General features: G+C 41.3%; 1 protein-coding gene across 12 annotated transcripts in view; it reads left to right on the forward strand.

Annotated features, from left to right (window-relative positions):
- Positions 1-7,904: 7,904 nt before the first annotated feature.
- ADGB (androglobin) overlaps positions 7,905-20,700 on the forward strand; it is a 244,834-nt gene continuing 232,038 nt past the window's right edge. For 5 of the 12 annotated variants that reach the window (XM_061624058.1, XM_061624060.1, XM_061624065.1 and 2 more), the window contains exon 1: positions 7,908-8,132. In XM_061624058.1, coding sequence (XP_061480042.1) covers positions 8,059-8,132 — 74 coding nt within the window. In that variant the 5' untranslated portion in view covers positions 7,908-8,058. Of the gene's footprint in view, positions 8,133-20,700 lie in introns of all 12 variants that reach the window. The other 7 variants (XR_009762282.1, XR_009762281.1, XR_009762283.1 and 4 more) reach the window with 4 other exon arrangements.

A 20,700-nucleotide genomic window follows, 5' to 3' on the forward strand; every position in this document is an offset into this window, starting at 1 on the left:
GGTAAGCGGAATTCAGAGGGTATTTACCATTGCCTTCCTCTGAGGCTGAGAGGCAGTGACTGGCCCAGGGTCACCCAGAGAGCTTCATGGCTGTGGGGGGATTTGAACCCTGGTCTCCCAGGTTGTAGTCCAACACCTTAACCACTACACCACTCTGGCCCGCTAGGTACAGGCTAGATAAATGTACTGGTGTCATCTTTCAGATTTTTTTTCACAGAGTGGCCATAAGCTGCTTATATTTTGCTTAAGAGTGACAGACAAATCATTAAAAGAAAATGAATCTTGTTAAGAAACCTGGTAGAATACGTGCATTCAGGTCAGCTTCATACCTTTTGGATTCTACCAGGATGCATGTATTAAATTGTGCCTGTTTCCTACAAAAGATGGGATTCCTACAAAGTAAAATGGAAAGCACATATAAAGGAAGCAGTTGTTCCTTTAGATCAGCCTTTCCCAACCAGTGTGTCTCCAGATGTTGTTGGACCATGTGATGTTCCTCTATTAGTGTATATATGGTAAGTGCTGTTTGTATAGGAGATACATGGTAAGTGGAATGAAAGAGGAGGGGGGAGTGAATGGGCAGTAGAATGCTGGATGATTGGCTGAATGTTTAAAATGGCTGACAGTATAAATGGAAGGATGTCAGGTAAATCTGGGTGGATGTGAGGTGGAAGGTGGATGTGAGGTGGAAGGTGGATGTGAGGTGGAAGGTGGATGTGAGGTGGATGGTAGTGGGTTGTTTTGGTGGGTTTATGAGAGGAGAGTGTGGAGTTCGGATTAATACTAAGACCAGTACCTCAGGAATAGATGTAACCATATGCTTAAGTGCCTTTTAAAGAAATCTTGTTATCTTTGTTATTTAATAAATACTTTTGGTTTACCAAAGGCCTGATCCTTGGCTGGGGTTTCACAGACCAGAAGGGAGGGTAAGGTAAATACCAAGGCTGAAGGATAACAAATGGTGGCAGCGGGGAAGGGAAGAATAACACCACAAGTATTCAGAGCAAATCAGAAATATATGTATCTGCATTGATACAAAGGGAGTGGGACAGCTTGAGCACGCAGTCACAGAGGTAACCTGATTGAGAGAGACTCAGGCAGAGTCTCTGGGGATACTGGTTATAGAACGTGACTGGTGGTGCTGCCTAGCAGGGGGATCTGGTGAGGTCTATGCTAGAGCGGAGAGAGAAACCATAGAAAAGGACGGTCCGGACTGGTGGAGTCCCTGGTGGTGCCTAGTGACAGGCAGTAGCCAAGAGCAGGTTGGAACCTGACAGGGAGAGCCGGGGAAGGACCGTCACAGACCACAACTCCCATTAGCCTCAGCCAGCATTGCCAATGGGAGGCTGATGGGAGTTGTGGTCCAACAACATCTGGAGGCACACTGGTTGGGAAAGGCTGCTTTAGATCCAGCTAACATTACTATATAATGCAGTCTAGGCAGTGCAAGTTATGTCCAAGCCCAAGGCAGTGCCATTTGCTTTGAAAAAATGAAAGCATGTTGGCTTAAACATCTGTCCTATATTGTTCAACATGATTTTAGGAGTCTGGGGGTTTCAGGAAAGGATAGACGTAAAGACCTATTTCACACTGTATTTTTAGGTGTGCAGCTAAAAAAAGAATGTGAATGTGACCAACCCATGTTTGAACCGTTTTGGTACTGTATAATGTATAAAAGTATTTTCTGGGTAACTACAGACAAGTCTATGAGAGAGAAAAGTGGAGCCCTAAAATACGGATTTGCATAGGTCCTCCAGTTGAATCCATTGCTGATTTGTTGGGAGTATGGTTGTCAAACAGACTGGAAATCCTCTGAAGGAACTAAAGAGTTCATTTTCTGAGAAGATGCATTATTTCCCTAAGTTCTATGAAGTTTTACGAGCGATCAGAAGAGAAGCTTTAGACGATGCAATGATTTGTGCTTTATCCCCCTGTAACTACCCAGCAGCTGAAACTGTAAACAAGGGTAGAGACACACTTACTGTTCTGCCAGTTCCAGTGTATCTTCACCTCTCTGTTCTGAAAACAGAGGCACAAGATGCTAGTCAAACCCCGCCTCTTGTTACTGTAAAACCTGGTGGGATCAGCTCAAGTGCATTTTTTAAAATCCAGCTTCAAACAGATTTAGCAACTGATTGTCAGATCAACCTTCCAGGTGTGGCCAATGGAAACGCTTTGCTATAGGCGACTAGCGTGCTCACATCCCAAGAACCCCAAACAAGTCATAACAATTCACAACACAGGGACAGCTCATCTTGTTGCCCTTGGTGTGTGTTCCTAGAGTCTTAATCAGCTGGAGAACTGGAATTAGCTGCAGTTCCATCCATACATCCAACACAGTGAGGCTGTGCCATGTGGAGGTTCCACAATGGAGTGCATTATTTCAGACTGTCAAATCATATTTTTTCAATGATGTCCTTTGTTAAAACCTCTCTACAAACAGCAAACTAGCAGAGCTGGTAATGGGCTGGACTAAAATCTTTCTCTGGATACACTAGTTTTCTGCTTGTTTTTTTTTATCAGATTTGGCTGGTACACCAGATACACATTGTTCCTGCACCACAACAGCCTACCACAGTGATCCATGCATTGGTAAACTCAGTTTGATTACTGTAATGTGCTTTATGTGGGGCTGCCCTTGTATCAGGTCCAGAAACTTCAATTAGTGTAGAATGCAGCAACCAAACTGCTCACAGATTACTCGCAAAATGTTACTCCGCTACCATGAGAGCTGCACTGGTGCAGATTTACTCCTGGGGCAAGTTCCAAGGACTATCTGATTCCTTATGCTCCACCTCGATCAGTGAGTTCCTCTGATGGGGCACATTTGGTGATTCCCTGCACCCCTGAGGTTTGGTTGGCTTTTATAAGGGAATGAGCTTCTTGTGTGGCAGGCAATGCCCTGTGGAACTCCCTACTAGTAAAGATTCAGCAGAAACCATTCTCCTTTCTTTCATATGACTTTTGCAAACTATTTTGTTTAGATAGGCCTTTGCAATTAGAATTTTCTCTTTTTAACCAACCTGTATTTATTGATGTTTTAATGGATTTTTTTCTGATTTTATTTTTATATGTTGTATATCGCCTTTATATATTTTTATGAAGATGCAGATTATAAATATGTACATAACATTTTTTAAATAGGGAAGTACTCAAAAGTGCTCACACCTATCTTCCTCATTTTGCAGTATGCGTAGAATAGTCCAATAACAGCTGGAGGGCCACAGGTTCCCCACCCCTGCTGTAGACCCAGTGTCACTCGAATGTGTGAGTCCTTATGCACCTTGCTCATCCGGTAGTAACCACCTGTGGAAGATAGTAGGATATATATATTGGCAGTAGAATGCAAAGCAAGAGAGTGAAAGGGCCTGTCCATACCTAATGTGAAAATCCACATTTTCAGTATTCAGTTTGTCACCTGAGAGTCCACACCTGAGCTGTTTGTTATCTGTTTGCCATATTACGCATCCATTTGGGTAGGTGTGGAATTATAGTCATGTTGATTTTTCACTAAGCTCTGCCTGTCACTCCTCCCCTATAAGAGCACTGGTCCATATTGTATCACATGTTATGTTCTCCCACCCACCCCCAGCAACTGTGCAAAAGCAAAATAGCATTTCCGTACCTGTCCATAAAGCAGTTTGTCAACCCAAGTGTGCAAAAATCACATTTGAATGTTCAACCCCCCCACACACACATAAACCCTTCAAAAACATATTTTTCTCCCTCATAATAAAAAGCATGTTGTTTTTGCCATTTGTGGTTGTGTTTTCATTTACTTAAGTGGTTGTTATATTGTTTTTTGTATGATCACAAAATCTGTAGAACACATGACCAGAGTACAACCTGGAAATAGCCTAATTCAGTACCAGAAATATAACTGGCTATTAGAGAAGAAGGGGGCGTGGCCAGATGTCAGAGGAGTGCCTGTGGACCACTTACACTGGAAGATCTGCGGCAATGCATCCAAGCTATTGAATGTTAATGCAATTGATAATTGATACAGCAAAGCTTGTCAGTTTTTCGGCGGTATGCCAAATGCAGATTTATCAACACAAAAATCCATAATAGTGTGCAATGTCATATGGATGATGGTGAATTGATGATGCAAAGGAATTACATTGCAGATTATACAGTGGTATGGATGGGTCAAAATGTTCCAATACTACATTCCTCTTTTCTTTCCTTGCATGGTTGCTTTCACATGGGGCTGACTGCATTAGTTTAATGGATTAAAATGATAGTGCTTCTGTCCCGATTTAAAATATTCCTTTCACACTGCAATATCTGATATATTGGCATGTTATGCAAATGTCTTTTGCACTGCTGCAATTGGAAACACCAGGATCAGGTGAAAAGGGCAACAACAACAACAGTAAGAAAGCTCCAAAAAGAAAGAGCCAGAAACAAAGCATTAAGGAAAAGGGAAAACGGGTCACTTTAAAAATACAAGCTGCTTCGGCTCAGGTAAAAAACGACTGAGATGGAGGGCTTAAAAGACAATAGAAATGGAAATGGACTGCCTTCAAGTCGATCCCGATTTATGGCGACCCTGTCAACAGGGTTTTCATGGTAAGCGGTATTCAGAGGGAGTTTACCATTGCCTTCCTCTGAGGCTGAGAGGCAGTGACTGGCCCAAGGTCACCCAGTGAGCTTCATGGCTGTGTGGGGATTCAAACCCTGGTCTCCCAGGTTGTAGTCCAGCACCTTAACTACTAAGCCACACTGGCTCAAGACAATAGAAAAGGACTTGAAAAGCAACTCCAGCAACTATCACACACAATAGAAAGCAGCCAAGGGAAACCTGCTGGAGTAAAGTGAACACAGAAGAGAAAAAAGGCGGATAAGATCTTTTAGATTTATTAGCAGCCACCTGTCTCCATGGGGACGGGGGGACGGGGGAAGATGCAGGAAAGAATGGGACTTCCAAGGCACAGATCAGAGGCAAAACAATGTAAGGAGGACTCAACTAAGGCAAATAGGAAGTAGGAATGAGTTAAAAAATACAGAAATATAGCGAGGCTACAGAGAGGAAGATCCTCCGTGGCGCAGAGTGGTAAGCGGTGGTAATGCAGCTGAAAGCTCTGCTCACAGCCAGAGTTCGATTCCAACGGAAGGAGGAAGTCGAATCTCCGGTAAAAGGGGTCGAGGTCCACTCAGCCTTCCATCCATCCGTGGTCGGTAAAATGAGTACCCGGCATATGCTGGGGGGTAGGCCGGGGAAGGAACTGGCAATCCCACCCCATATATATGGTCTGCCTAGTAAACGTCGCAAGACATCACCCTAAGAGTCGGAAATGACTCGCACTATAAGTGCGGGGACACCTTTACCTTTTACTGAGAGGAAGCTTGGATGCCTGTCATATGGACAGGCTGCTCATGCAAATCTCCTACAATCTTCTGGGTTCCGAGCCTTGCAAATGGATTGTTTCTGATATTATTTATCACAGAAATTAGTGCTAAACTTGCACTACATTCCGCTAAGTTTACAGAACTAGTTTATACATCGTGTGAAAGGCCAAATAATAATCCGCAAATTGCTGGGTAAGAAATAATCAGAAAAATGGAATGAAGTGCAGTGTGAAAGCAGCCCATGTTGCTACCATGGTAACATACAATTTGTTAATGGTAAAATCAAAAGAAGAGCCCTATTTAATCAGGATATGGATTCATCTAGTCCACCATCCTGCTTCCAAAACAGCAGCCAGCCACATGCTTCCAATCATTCTAGAATCAAGGCATGAAGGTGACAGCTCTTCTCTACTGTTTCTTCCCCAGGAAGTGGTTTTGAAAGGCATACAGCTTCTGAACTGCTAGTTTTTTGGGTTTTTTTTTACATATTTGTGTATTGACTGGAAAATTAATGTCAATGACTGGGTTACCTTAAATAAGTGGGTGAGGCATGGAGCTATATGGCGGATACACATTAATACAGGAAGCCGCCTTATACAGAGTCAGACGTCTGATCTATAAAGCTCGGTATCTTCCACTGTGGGGAACCCTTTTCAGTCTGAGGGCCACATGCCCTTGTGGACAACCTTCTGGAGGCTACATATGAATGGTGGGTATAGTAAAAGAGGATATGGCCAGACACATCACTCCCTATCCATGTAAGCAGGAGGTATTACTACTGTTCAATGATACATTCTGGCCATATTAACTTACTAAAGGAGGGTGCAGAGTAAGGACAATGAGGGATGGGCTTGGAGAAGGATGTGGCATGGGCAGAGTCCCAATGGCTGGAGAGAGTGGCCTGGAGTGGTTTCCCACTTCCCTGGCAGTGGCTCCCCAGGACTTCAACCATAAGTTAGTTCCTGCTTATTTTAAACACAAAAGTGTGTGATCTTTCAAGACTTATTTTGCTTTTATTCCTGTTTGCTTGAGAGTATGTCCTCCCTCTTCCAGTCCCAACAGCTCTCACTGTTCCTATTGAGCACAGAAACAGATTATAGTTTACAGCAATATTGTAATGTAGTCCAGTGTCATTATCCCTCTACTGTAAGTCATACATATGTGGGAGTAGGCTAATGTTAAGAGTGGCTTCTAACACTCTTGCAATGTAGTTGACTAATATCTCCATGTTACTGATGCCAAGAAGAGGTCACAGCCATTCTCTCATGATCTTTGTCTCTCACATTAGGCTCCTCTAGATAAACAATTCCAGCATGTATTTTTCCTCTGGAAAACTTTAGATTTGTGCCATTTAATTTTCAGAGTGTTTGTGGTATTCAACTACTCAGAGCAGTCCCTATGAATTTAATAGATATGACTAACTTTTAGGTCTATTAATTTCAATGGGTCTACTCTGAGAAGGATTTAGTTGACTACAACCCTGTGTTATTTCCTTATTTATTATATATTTTTATACTGTACTCCACTCTAGATTGATTTTAATGAAGAGCTGGTTATAAATCACCTTAATAAAAACAACTCTCAATATACATTTTAGGAGCCGTCCCCTTCTCTCTCTTTATTGTGAAATTCAATGCCACAGATAAAGGCGTCCACTCTTATTTATTTTTTTATTTATTATTTAATTTGTATCCCGCCCTTCCTCCCAGTAGCAGCCCGGGGCGGCAAACAAAGTGCTAAAAACACTTTAAAACATAATAAAAACAGATCTTAAGCAATTCTAACACAGATGCAAACTGGGATAGGTCTCAACTTAAAAGGCTTGTTGAAAGAGGCAAGTCTTCAAAAGGTGCCGAAAAGATAGGAGAGATGGCGCCTGCCTAATATTTAAGGGAAGGGAATTCCACAGGGTAGGTGCTGCCACAATAAAGGTCTGTTTCCTATATTGTGCAGAACGAACCTCCTGATAAGATGGTATCTGTAGGAGGCCCTCACCTGCACAGCGCAGTGATCGACTGGGCATATAAGGGTCTTTCAAGTATCCTGGTCCCAAGCTGTATAGGGCTTTGTACACCAAAACTAGAACCTTGAACTTTCAAATCAAGATACAGGCATACAACAGAAAAATGATTACACAACATATGCCGATATTTCATTGTTGTGATAGTTTACTAGATAAATTGTCTGAAATCATACAGAGATGAATTATAAAGAGAACAAATCCCACTTAAAAATAACGTTAGTTACTAGAAATAGGAAACTCGTTTCTACTCTCAGTTGCATGTGAACTCATTGTGCTTCCGTCTCGTCCGCTCACCTGCAGAGACATCAGGCTTTTCTCCCAACAAATAAATACGCCAAATACAACAGGAAGCCGAGGCGCGTGTAAATACCACTACGGACACATTGAGGTGTCGCTCTACACTGTGGCAGCTCTATGGTTAAATCCCTATATACTCGGCTGTGGGTGGAAGTGGAAATCCAATTAAACCCCTGACAGGAAATGACAGATAATATTGAGGCGGTGGTGCTTGGTGGATTCCCTAGTTTTATTTTACCGGAAGTATAGGATATGGGTCACTCTACCACAAATTCTATCTCTATGGCTAAATCGGCGCGAGAACGTCTCTTAGCAACGGCTTAGACGCTGCTGCTGCCTGAGAGAGTCGCGATATCGTGGGACTGAAACTCGCTAAAGAGCCACCCATGTCGAAGTTAACCAAAAAGAAGGAGCTGGTGAGGAGCAACAATGTTCTCCAGACAGGCCTCCCCCCTAAAGAGTAAGGCTCTTACAATTTTTGTGGAACTTCCTTCTTTCATGACGTTCCCACTTTTAAGGGGCAATCTAGAGGGTGTAAGAGGAAGAACCTTCTAACCCCCCCTTCCATTTCATGTGACACCCGCACCTGCATCCGGCAGAAGCCTCATTAAGTGCACCTCTGTTTTTAACGTTAGAGCTCACTTCTGGAAGATGTGGAGTAATAGTGAAAAAACGGGTTCTGGACATAAGCAGAGTGTGCTGTTGTTGTCAACGCTCACCGTCCACTCCCTCACAATATCTGGGATTGTAGGGAAAGCTTCCAAGTATGAGAATAAACGCCCCCCACCTTTCCAGGCAGACACCTCTGTTCTTAGATATATCTTAACAATTAGCTATTCAGGTAGCTCTTGCCTATGGATATTTCTTTAATTCTTCTTGCTAGGCCATATGTCACATCCACCATGTGTACCTTTGCAGCTGCTGTGGACTTCTTTTGATTTTTGGGGATCTTAGGAATCTGGGATTTGAAGCTGGCACTCAGAACCTTCAATTATTTAGGTTTTAAAAACCCTGTGTAGATTTATTTATTTTATTTATTTTATTTTATTTATATACCGCCCTAAGCCATAAAGGCTCTCTGGGCGGTGTACATAAAAGATAAAACAAGCAAGATATATAGATACAGTAAATATAACAGAATCAAAAATCAAAACAACAAGCAACAAAAACCAAGCAACATCAAAATATAACAATAATAAGATACTATTTAAAATACACTATAAAAACAATTATTAAAATACATTTTAAAATGCCTGGGAGAATAAAAAGGTTTTATTATTGGATTTATTATTTCCTCCCTTAAAGGAGTTTGGAAGGACCTTAGAGTGACCCCTTTCCACTTTCCCAGTCCTTAGCAGGCTAATCAAGCCTGTAGCGGGGGGGGAGGGGTTGTCCCCTAATTATTTTCTGCACACCTAACTTTTTACATAAATAATTTTATTACAGATTTTTTTCTGCTTCCTCACTTTTTTTGTGCCCCCCACCAAGACTTTTAGGCTGGCTATGGGCCTGAGGATAAGATATAGGAACTGGCTTCAGTGAGTATCATGGCTGAGCAAGGATTAAACCTGGTTATTTCCCCTCTAAAACCAAACATATTGTCGGTATTATTTTTCTTAAAAGTAAATGCTGTATCTTTTTTCCTGTCTGGAATATAGAGCCTTGATACAGAAGTTTTGTTCACTCCTAGTCAGGGTGATTACTATGGCATACACTACACGTAGTCAGAGGCAGAGAGAGTTGCCAGGCTTTATTAACTAGATTCACCCTTAAAAACATGCATTTGCTTTGTTTGCACAGACGTTTCTTGAGGAGAGCATATGAAGTGGGAAGGGAAGATTCTTGGCTCCAGTGAAATTGATTGGCAGTATGTTTAGGACAGATAAAAGCAAGGGCCATTTCAAACATCCCCTCTAGGATGTATACCTTAACATGGTGAGGAGGTATGAGAGTGTCAAAGAAGCTGAGAACAATTCCATCAGGAGTCTAGACCAAGAGGTTAGACTCCTAGCAGGGGCACCCAGGGCGGAATGAGGCAGCAGACTAGGATGCATCCAGATTCAGAGGAAGGCAATAAACCACCTGTGAATACCTTTTACCATGAAAGCCCTATGAATAGACTATCCAAAATGCAATATGAGATAGTGCTGGAGGATGAGACGCCCAGGGCAGATGGCACTCATCAAGCTACTGGGGAAGAATAATGGACAAGTACGAGTAGTGCTGTGACTAATGACACAGCTGGGTCAAAGCTGAAAGGAAGCCTAGCGGCTGAAGCGCACAGATGCGAAAGGAGAGTCTGGAGTTGTACAACATACACAATAGGAACATGGAATGTGACGAGCATGAACCAGGAAAAGTTAGAAATGGTTAAGCAAGAAATGGAATGTATCAATATTACAATACTTGGAGTGAGTGAATTGAAATGGACGGGAATGGGACACTTTCAATCAGGCAACTATAAATTATTTTATGCAGGAAATGATAAATTAAGAAGAAACAGGGTTGCTCTAATAGTGAGAAGTGATGTAGCAAAAGCAGTTAGGAGCTATAACGCAAGGTCTGAGCGAGTGTTATCAATGAGACTTAGTTGGAAACCTATCAACATAACCATCCAAGTCTATGCTCCAACAGCAAACACAGAAGAAGAGGAAATTGAGAGATTTTATGCAGAAGTACAGGAAGAAATTGATCACACACCAAAACAGGATGCTCCGATAATCATGGCGGACTGGAATGCAAAAGTAGGGAACAGAGAAGAACTAGAAATTGTGGGAAAATGGGGCTTAGGAGATAGAAATGAAGCAGGAGAGAGACTTATTGAATTCTGTGAAGCTAATAATTTGTTTCTTGCAATCACATGTTTTGAGCAACCGAAAAGATGACTGTACACGTGATCATCAAATGGTAAATATAGGAATCAAATTGATTATATATTTGGTAGCAGAAGATGGAGAAGTTCCATACTTTCTGTGAAAACAAGACCAGGAGCAGACTGAGGTACAGATCATGAACTGGTAATATTGAAAATCAGAATACAGCTAAAGAAGAACAATAAAGCAATGATTGTAATATTTGCAAGTGTTGAAATGAACTCAAAACACTGTGTAGAAGGAACAAAATTTATTGAACAGAGTGCTGCTGCAGAACCAAGAGCTCTACTTTCCTTTTCCTACTGGTCCCACCCCCAACTGATTCCCCATACAACTACTTCTAATTCACTTGAGTTCCTACTCACATTACTATCATAATGCCAAAATACAATTTAAATAACATCCCTGAATAATTTAAAGATCAAATAAGGAACAGATTTGAGGCTTTAAACCTAGCTGATAGAGAACCAGAAGAACTATGGAGTGAAGTCAGAGACATTATCAGGGAGAATGCAAGAAGGCAATACCTCTAATAAAAGAGAGAAAGACCTCAATGGATGACTAATGAAACTCTTAAAATGGTTAAAGATAGAAGGAAAGCAAAAGGAGAGAGAAACATGGTTAGAACCCTTAATGCAATAATACAGCAACTAGTACATAGGGACAAAGAGAACTACTACAATAATTATTGGACAGAAATAGAAGAGGATAATAAAAAAGGTAGAATAAGAGCCCTATTCCAAAAGATTAGAGAAATGAAAGGGAAATTTAAACCAAGAGTAGGGATGTTGAATAATCAACGGGAACACACTGACTGATTGAGATGAAATAAAAGGAAGATGGAAGCAATACACTGAAGAACTCTATAAAAGAGATGCCAGGATGACAGATTCATTCATGGAGGAACCGTATGATGAAGAACCAGACATTTTAGAATGTGAGGTGAAAGCTTCTCTTAAAATACTTGGAAGAAACAAATCACCAAGAACAGATGGCATACCAATAGAGTTGCTACAAACTACTGAGACTGAATCTGTCCAAAGTTTGACAAAAATTTGTCAACAAATATGGAAAACTAAACAATGGCCCACAGAGTAGAAGGGTTCAATATACATCCCAATTCCAAAGAAAGGGGATTCCAGGGAATGCAGTAATTATCAAACTATTGCCTTAATATCCCATGCAAGTAAAATAATGCTCATGATTCTACAACAAAGGCTCTTACCATATATGGAGCGAGAAATGCCAGATGTCCAAGCTGGATTTAGAAATGGAAGAGGTACCAGAGATCATATTGCAAACATATGTTGGGTAATGGAACGGAGCAAGAATTTCAGAAGAAAATCATCCTGTGTTTTATAGATTACAGCAAAGCCTTTGTGTAGATCAAGAAATGGGGGTGCCATAGCATCTGATTGTCCTGATGCACAACCTATACTCTGGACAAGAGACTACTGATTGTTTCCCTATCGGGAAAGGAGTGAGACAGAGGTGTTTTTTATCACCCTATTCGTTTAATCTATATGCAGAACATATACGGAAAGTGGGATCGGATCAAGATGAAGGAGGTGTGAAAATTGGAGGGAGAAATATCAGTCATTTAAGATATGCAGATGATACCATACTACTAGCAGAAACCAGTAATGATCTCAAATGAATTCTGTTGAAAGTTAAAGAGGAAAGTACAAAAGCAGGACTACAGCTGAACTTCAAGAAGAGTAAAGTAATGACAACAAAAGATTTGCTTAACTTTATAGTTGACAATGAGGACATTGAACTTGTCAAGGATTATCAATACCTTGGCACGGTCATTAACCAAAAGGGACACAATAGTCAAGAAATCAGAAGAAGGCTAGGCATGGGGAGGGCAGCTATGAGAGAACTAGAAAAGATCCTCAAATACAAAGATGTATCACTGAACACCAAAGTCAAGATCATTGGGGCCATGGTATTGCCAATCTCTATGTATGGACCGCCAAAAAGACAAATACTTGGATGTTAGAACAAATTAACCAGAACTATCTCTAGAAACTAAAATGGTGAGGCTGAGGTTATCATACTTTGGACACATCATGAGAAGACATGATTCACTAGAAAATACAATAATACTGGGCAAAACAGAAGGGAGTAGAAAAAGAGGAAGACCAAACAAGAGATGGATTGATTCCATAAAAAAAGCCACAGACCTGAACTTACAAGATCTGAACAGGGTGGTTTACAACAGATGCTACTGGAGGTCGCTGATTCATAGGTTTGCCATAAGTCGTAATCTACTTGAAGGCACATAACACACAGACGTTTCAAACAAAATATTATTATGGAATTCATTACTACAAAATGCATTGATGATCACTAGCATTGGTAATTTTAAAAATGGTACTAAAATTCATGGAGGATAGCCCTATCAGTTGCTATTAGTCTTGATAGCTAAGTGGATCCTCCGCGTTTGAAGAACTATGCCTCTAAATATCAGTCTCAGACAACTCTGCTTATAGGCTTCCAGGAGGCATCTGGTTGGACTAGATCAGCCTTTCCCAACTAGTGGGCCACCAGATGTTGTTGGACCACAATTCCCATCTTTCCTGACCATTGACAATGCTGGCTGAGGCTGATGGGCGTTGTGGTCCAACAACATCTGGTGGCCCACTAGTTGGGAAAGGCTGGACTAGATGGACCTTTTTAAAAAAAAATCTAGCAGGGCTTTTCTTAAGTTTTCAAACACTTGGGGACATGTTTTGGGAAGACAAAAGTTGGCTGCAACTCTCTATCATGTGTCTGCTACATACGTACATTCACATGATCCTCATCACATTTTATGTGTACCCTGTGGATGCACAATAAGTATACCTGCTGCTGTTTAGAGTGCCGATCACTATCACTGGTAATAAAAAAAAAGATACTAAAATTCGTGGAGGATAGGTCTATCAGTGGCTATTAGTCTAGATAGGGTCTTTGGGATATATTAAGTATTTTATAAAGCATTACTTGAAATAATGTCACGTCAAATATGGAAGAACTGTTGTCAGCTAGTGGTGATGTATAACTGAATGCCCTTGAGTTGAGATTCTGGGCGCCAAAGTGCTGGGTCTTGTGCTTTCTCTTCGGTTTAGTAAGCCTTGGATTTTCATTATCTTCACCGATGTCTACAAAAAAATATTCAATAAACTAGAAGAGGAAATAGTACATCAGTCTCCAGGGACCTCTAGATGAGTATACCAAACAGGGTTTTTTTTTAAAAAAAAATCTGGATCCCTCTGAGACTTAATTATACAGCACAGAAATAGCTTCATTTTTAACAGCTATAGATAGTACCATCTTTAGTGTTGATTAAAGGTCAAAGTTCCCTTGTTCTAACAGTAGTGGAGGTAGCTAGCCTTTTTCACTTCTTTTCCTGCTTATTGGGAGTTACATAAGTTACTAAATCAGAAAGCTCCTTCATACTTTCTTGAGCATTGAATACTAATAGCTTCTTATGCACAAGCAAGATGTGCCTTATATTATTGTTGCTATTGTTATTGTTATTAACAACAACAACAACAACAATAATAACATTTGTATACCGCCCCATAGCCAAAGCTCTCTGGATGGTTTACAACAATTATAGACTGATTATGTGTTCAGAAGACACCTCAGGGCTACCAGAGAGCTGCAAATTTGTTTTCTGGAAGGGCTGAAACAGAATTTCATCTGGAGTTGGCTAAACCAGGCTAAAAATCCATTGATCCTAGCACTTTGGATCAGACAGTGGCTAGGCAGATGCCCCATAAGAACATAAGAACATAAGAAGAGCCTGCTGGATCAGGCCAGTGGCCCATCTAGTCCAGCATCCTGTTCTCACAGTGGCCAACCAGGTGCCTGGGGGAAGCCCACAAGCAGGACCCGAGTGCAAGAACACTCTCCCCTCCTGAGGCTTCTGGCAACTGGTTTTCAGAAGCATGCTGCCTCTGACTAGGGTGGCAGAGCACAGCCATCATGGCTAGTAGCCATTGATAGTCCTGTCCTCCATGAATTTGTCTAATCTTCTTTTAAAGCCATCCAAGCTGGTGGCCATTACTGCATCTTGTGGGAGCAAATTCCATAGTTTAACTATGCGCTGAGTAAAGAAGTACTTCCTTTTGTCTGTCCTGAGTCTTCCAACATTCAGCTTCTTTGAATGTCCGCAAGTTCTAGTATTATGAGAGAGGGAGAAGAACTTTTCTCTATCCACTTTCTCAGTGCCATGCATAATTTTATACACTTCTATCATGTCTCCTCTGACCCGCCTTTTCTCTAAACTAAAAAGCCCCAAATGCTGCAACCTTTCCTCATAAGGGAGTCACTCCATCCCCTTGATCATTCTGGTTGCCCTCTTCTGAACCTTTTCCAACTCTGTAATATCCTTTTTGAGATGAGGCAACCAGAACTGTACACAGTATTCCAAATGCGGCCGCACCATAGATTTATACAACGGCATGATGATATCGGCTGTTTTATTTTCAATACCTTTCCTAATTATCGCTACATGGAATTAGCCTTTTTCACAGCTGCCGCACACTGGGTCGAGATTTTCATCGTGCTGTCCACTACAACCCCGAGGTCTCTCTCCTGGTCGGTCACCGCCAGTTCAGACCCCATGAGCGTATATGTGAAATTAAGATTTTTTGCTCCCAGATGCATAATTTTACGTTTGTTTATATTGAATTGCATTTGCCATTTTTCCGCCCATTCACTCAGTTTGGAGAGGTCTTTTTGGAGCTCTTCGCAATCCCTTTTTGTTTTAACAACCCTGAACAATTTAGTGTTGTCAGCAAACTTGGCCACTTCACTGCTCACTCCTAATTCTAGGTCATTAATGAACAAGTTGAAAAGTACAAGTCCCAATACCGATCCTTGAAGGACTCCACTTTCTACAGCCCTCCATTGGGAGAACTGTCCGTTTATTCCTACTCTCTGCTTTCTGCTTCTTAACCAATTCCTTATCCACAAGAGGACCTCTCCTCTTATTCCATGACTGCTAAGCTTCCTCAGAAGTCTTTGGTGAGGTACCTTGTCAAACGCTTTTTGAAAGTCTAAGTACACTATGTCCACTGGATCACCTCTATCTATATGCTTGTTGACACTCTCAAAGAATTCTAATAGGTTACTGAGACAGGACTTTCCCTTGCAGAAGCCATGCTGGCTCTGCTTCAGCAAAGCTTGATCTTCTATGTGCTTAGTTAACCTAGCTTTAATAATACTTTCTACCAGTTTTCCAGGGACAGAAGTTAATGTCCAATACAAGTTAATGATAGCTATTCCCTGAAGTTGGGAAGTGTGAAATGCATTTCCAGCCATCATGGTTCGTGGTCACTGATATGCAAGTCTTCTGTATTTATCCACTCTTGTTAAAAAGGTCACTTAAACTTCTTGCCATTACAACTCCATGTAGCAGTAAGTTCCATAGGGTCACTAGCATATGGATGCAGTTCACTGATTAACTATGAAAACATATGAAGGAGAGTCTGTGTGGTGAAGAGGCTAGAGTACGTCTGGGGAGACCCAGGTTCAAATTCCCACTTAGCCATCAAGCTCCCTGACTAGTCTACCTCACAGGGTTGTTGGGAGAATAAAACTGTCATGGGAGAACTATATGCATCACTTTGATCTCCTTGGGGGGGAAAGTGTGAAATAAATAATGTCATTGTGGAATCTCAGAGGTCCAGCTTTGAGGATGCCTGGCCATATTTTCAAAGGAATATAGCAAGTGCATAGGACCAAGCAGACCATGACAGAGTGCTTCTAGAATGACTGATGCATTCATTTACTAATGTAACATAAAGAGGCCTCACTTCTCCTAGTTCTCTTGAAAAGGGTACAAGAGTGGAACCTGGATATGAACATGAAACAGAGAACATATTGAGTGCAATATTACTGAATTATCAGTTTTTCAATTTCATTTTAAAAAATAGAGCACATTTCTACATACCACCTCCCACAGCAGCACTCTGTCTCTATGTGTCTTTGGTAATTTTCAAGTTCAGCTGGCAGCTGAAGTCAAGTTTCTTCATTACCGATAGATTGCATTGCTATCTTGTCTAATAAGAAAGTGGGGAATAAACCCTTCCATAAATAACCCAATGATAACAACCACGAATTCTGGCATTGTTCTGCAGTTTGACCTTAGTTAAAAAATGTAAATGTACTGCCTTCAAGTCGATTCCGACTTATGGCGATCCTATGAATAGGGTTTTCAGTTAGGTTGTTGCTTAACTATCCCAAAGGGTCTTTGGAATGTATTAAGTATTTTACAAAGCACTGCTTGAAAGAATGGCAGGTAAGGGCAGTATATCTCTCTTCTATGTTAGCAAACTATCAGCTAATCCTTCTGGCCCAAGCTGTTAGGAAAAGTTTTAGTTACTACTGAATTGTTTATTTAAATCAAGAGGTTGATGGCAGCTTCTTGTCATTTATTCAGTGACATTTTTACCTATAAATATTTCAAAAAAGTATTTCTTTCTCCTAGTTTGTTGGTATATATAATATTGACTAACAGTGCAATGCAGTTCATGTCTATTCAGAAGTAAGTTCCATTGGGTTCAATGGAACTTAAATTAAAAAAATGTAAATGTACTGCCTTCAAGTCGATTCCGATTTATGGTGACCCTACAAACAGGGTTTTCATGAGGCTGAGAGGCAGTGACTGGCCCAAGGTCACCCAGTGAGCTTCATGGCTATGTGGAGATTCGAACCCTGGTCTCCCAGGTCATAGTCCAACACCTTAACCACTACACCACACTGGCTCAATGGAATTTACTCCCAGGTAAGTCTGTATTGGATTGTAATTTTAGGCTATATGCTACAAATAAGACTGGAAAGTACTAGTAAGGCTTATAGCTTTTAAAAACAGGATTAGTAAATGTGCTGTTCCCCAAGTCTGGAGCCACATGATGCAGCAGCAGTAGAGCTGGTCTGATCATTGCTTGGATGGGAAGCCTATATATTTATATGGAATACAGGAAAATGTGTATTATAGAAAAGTATTTAATTATTTATTTTATCCCTTTCTCTTTTAAATTTCCTTATGAGAATGTCTTCCTAAATGTGACTAAACTAGTTCAGACAATCATATTTTGGCATTAACAGCGGACATATGAATAAGCCTTTTGCCTGTGCATGTAGCCTCTTTGAGTCTCCCTTCACATAAGCTGCAGCTGAACCAGAAAGTATGTAATTAATCATTAGTTTCTTGTGTCATCCAAAATGTGAAACAGCTTTGGAACAAGCCAGCATCTTAAATCATAATTTGAAGTCAGTTTAAAATCCTGGCTTGTTCTGAAGCTGTTAACCATAATTTAACAATTTGGACAAAATGAGAATTTATCATCAATTAGAGACTACCTAGTTTCTAATTAAGGGGTGAAGGGGCTGTGTGCACATTCAAATTATTGTCTGTTTCCACATATAAAACTGCCATCTTTTTGCCGGTGTAATTCTAGTGTGGAGTGGGACCCGGGGAGTGCTCCAAGGGGGACTTGGATCTCGCATAAGTCCCCCCCACAGCTCCTTCCCTGCCACACTCCCGGAATACCTCATTTTTGAGACTACTGCTACCTTCTGCCAGCTCTCCATCTGCTGGGCTGGCCATGTCCTGCAACCCTCAGCAGCTCCAGCAGGGTCCTGGCTCTGCTGTGGCTCAGCTGGGATGGGGGGTTTCTGCTGGCGGAGCCCAGTGGTGCTGGGAGCCTTCCAGCTCAGCTGGGGGTCTGCCTCATCCAACTCCCCCTGCCCAGCCCAAAATCCAATTGTGTTGCTCCCAAACACAGTTCAGGGAAAGTTGAAGAATGTAATATTGTAACTGTCATGCTATGTGCCAGCTGTACCTGCTTGTCTTAAGTAAAGTCTTGGTTTACAAATAAAAGTTCTCTTTTTGTTTCACATTAATGGCTGAGCCACTTGAAGTGATATGTTAAAAATAATACTGAAGCCCTATACACCTGGTCACGCATATCAGGACATATTGGGACACACATTCTTAACATTTAGAATACTGCTCCTATTTTTGGGTAGTCACCTCATGGTCTGTCAGTAGCTTGGTGGGGTTACATAAGGCAGGTGTGGTGGGACAGCTAGTTCCAGTGAGGGAGAGAATATAACTAGGAGAGTGGACCTTCTTGTACTCACTTAGGGCTCGGAAAAGGGCTGTCACACCATGGTTTAAAAAATCATAGTTTAATAAACTATGGCTTAGTGTTATGTGTTCTAGTATTATGTGTGTGAGAGAAACTTTTCTCCACAATGATGCATAATTTCAAACCTTAATCATGTCTCCAATTGCTGTTTTTCTAAATTTACAAGCCCCAAATGTTGCAGCCTTTCCTCTTAGGGGAGTTGTACCATCCGCTTGATCATTTTGGTGCCCTTTTCTAGCTCTACAGTATGTCCATGTGAAGTGAATGAAGACATAAATCATTATCTAAGGAGCTGCAACTAATTACTATAATCAAAGGAAATGAATTATTACTACAATTCAAACTATTACACAAACGAATGAAAAATCAATTTGTTTGCTATCTTGCACTTCACTTGTTATGTTAATTTCTCTTGAGATGTTTGCCTTAGAGGCACAGAGATGAAAAACTGTTGAAGAAAGTAATTACTGTGATCTTTACAGGCATTTTACGGAATTTGTTTTGGTAGAAGGTACTTAGAACCTAGTCTGAATCTGAAACTAGAGGTGTATGCACTGGCACTGGCTACCTTATATAAAATTATAGCTTTGATATTTTGTTTGGTAATGAAAGTAGGAGCCCAGCTGCCAAAATTTGTATTATTTTAATTAAAATAATAATTGCTATGTTCAAATTGTTTTACAGATACTATCTCAGTAATGATGAAATTGCAGTCCAGGTCAAAACTCTCTGATTGTACTACTGTAAATTTGTATCTGAATTGACTACCTTAAAGTCTTTATCAAGCAAGACTAGCTTTGCTATTGGGCAGAATAAGTCAGGTGCCTCAGCAGTAGATGCGGAGGGAGGCAGGGCAACAGTTCCCAAATTTCCTAAACTAGTGAGCCCTGTACTCCCTAAACTCGCCTTTTCCCCCAGTGTGCACTGCTTGTCTGGAAACTTAAAGGCACCCTTGATTCTCAGACTGGGATAAGTCTGGGACTCAGTTTAAACATCAAGCAGGTCAGAGATACATGTCTCTTCAACTAGATGCCACTTCTAGTAGGGCTACTACTTCTTTTTTTCACCTAATAATAATAATAATAATAATAATAATAATAATAATAAAATTTAATTTATGTGTCGCCTATCTGGCCGATGGCCACTCTAGGCGACATACATGTAAACAGTTAAAACACAATGTGATAAAATACATTAATACAATATATAAACAATACAGCAGCAACAACAATATTAGTGCAGGGTAAGAGGCATTTCAGTCATAAAAGTTAACCCTCCCCGGAAATCCCAAAGGCCTGTTGAAAGAGCCAGGTCTTTAAGGCTTTACAAAATACATTTAGGGAAGAGGCGTGCCGTAGATCTTGTGGGAGGGAGTTCCAAAGGGTGGGGGCCACCACTGAGAATGCCCTCTCTCTAGTTCCCGCCAATCTAGCTGTTTTTGTCGGCGGGATTGAGAGAAGGCCCTGTGTGGCTGATCTTGTCGGGCGGCATAATTGGTGGCATTGAAGGTGCTCCTTTAGATAAACTGGGCCGAGACCGTATAGGGATTTAAAGGTTAATACCAACACCTTGAATTGGGCCTGGAAGACAACTGGAAGCCAGTGTAGATCGAACAACACTGGTGTGATGTGATCCCGGCAGCGACTGTTCGTAAGTAGTCGAGCCGCCGCGTTTTGTATAAGTTGTAGTTTCCGGACCGTTTTCAAGGGTAACCCCACGTAGAGCGCATTACAGTAATCCAATCGAGAGGTGACCAGGGCATGTACTACCAGTGGGAGCTGATGAACAGGAAGGTAGGGTTGCAGCCTTCGTATGAGGTGTAGTTGATACCAGGCTGCCCGGCTCACTGCCGAAATCTGAGCCTCCATGGACAGCCTGGAATCAAGCACAACCCCAAGGCTGCGGACCTGGTCCTTCAGGGGTAAATTCACCCCATTGAACTTCAGGTCAACATCTCCCAACCTTCTCTTGTCCCCCACGAGTAGCACCTCGGTCTTATCGGGGTTCA

The sequence above is a fragment of the Rhineura floridana genome, chromosome 4 (assembly GCF_030035675.1).
Source record: "Rhineura floridana isolate rRhiFlo1 chromosome 4, rRhiFlo1.hap2, whole genome shotgun sequence".
Lineage (NCBI taxonomy): Eukaryota > Metazoa > Chordata > Lepidosauria > Squamata > Rhineuridae > Rhineura > Rhineura floridana.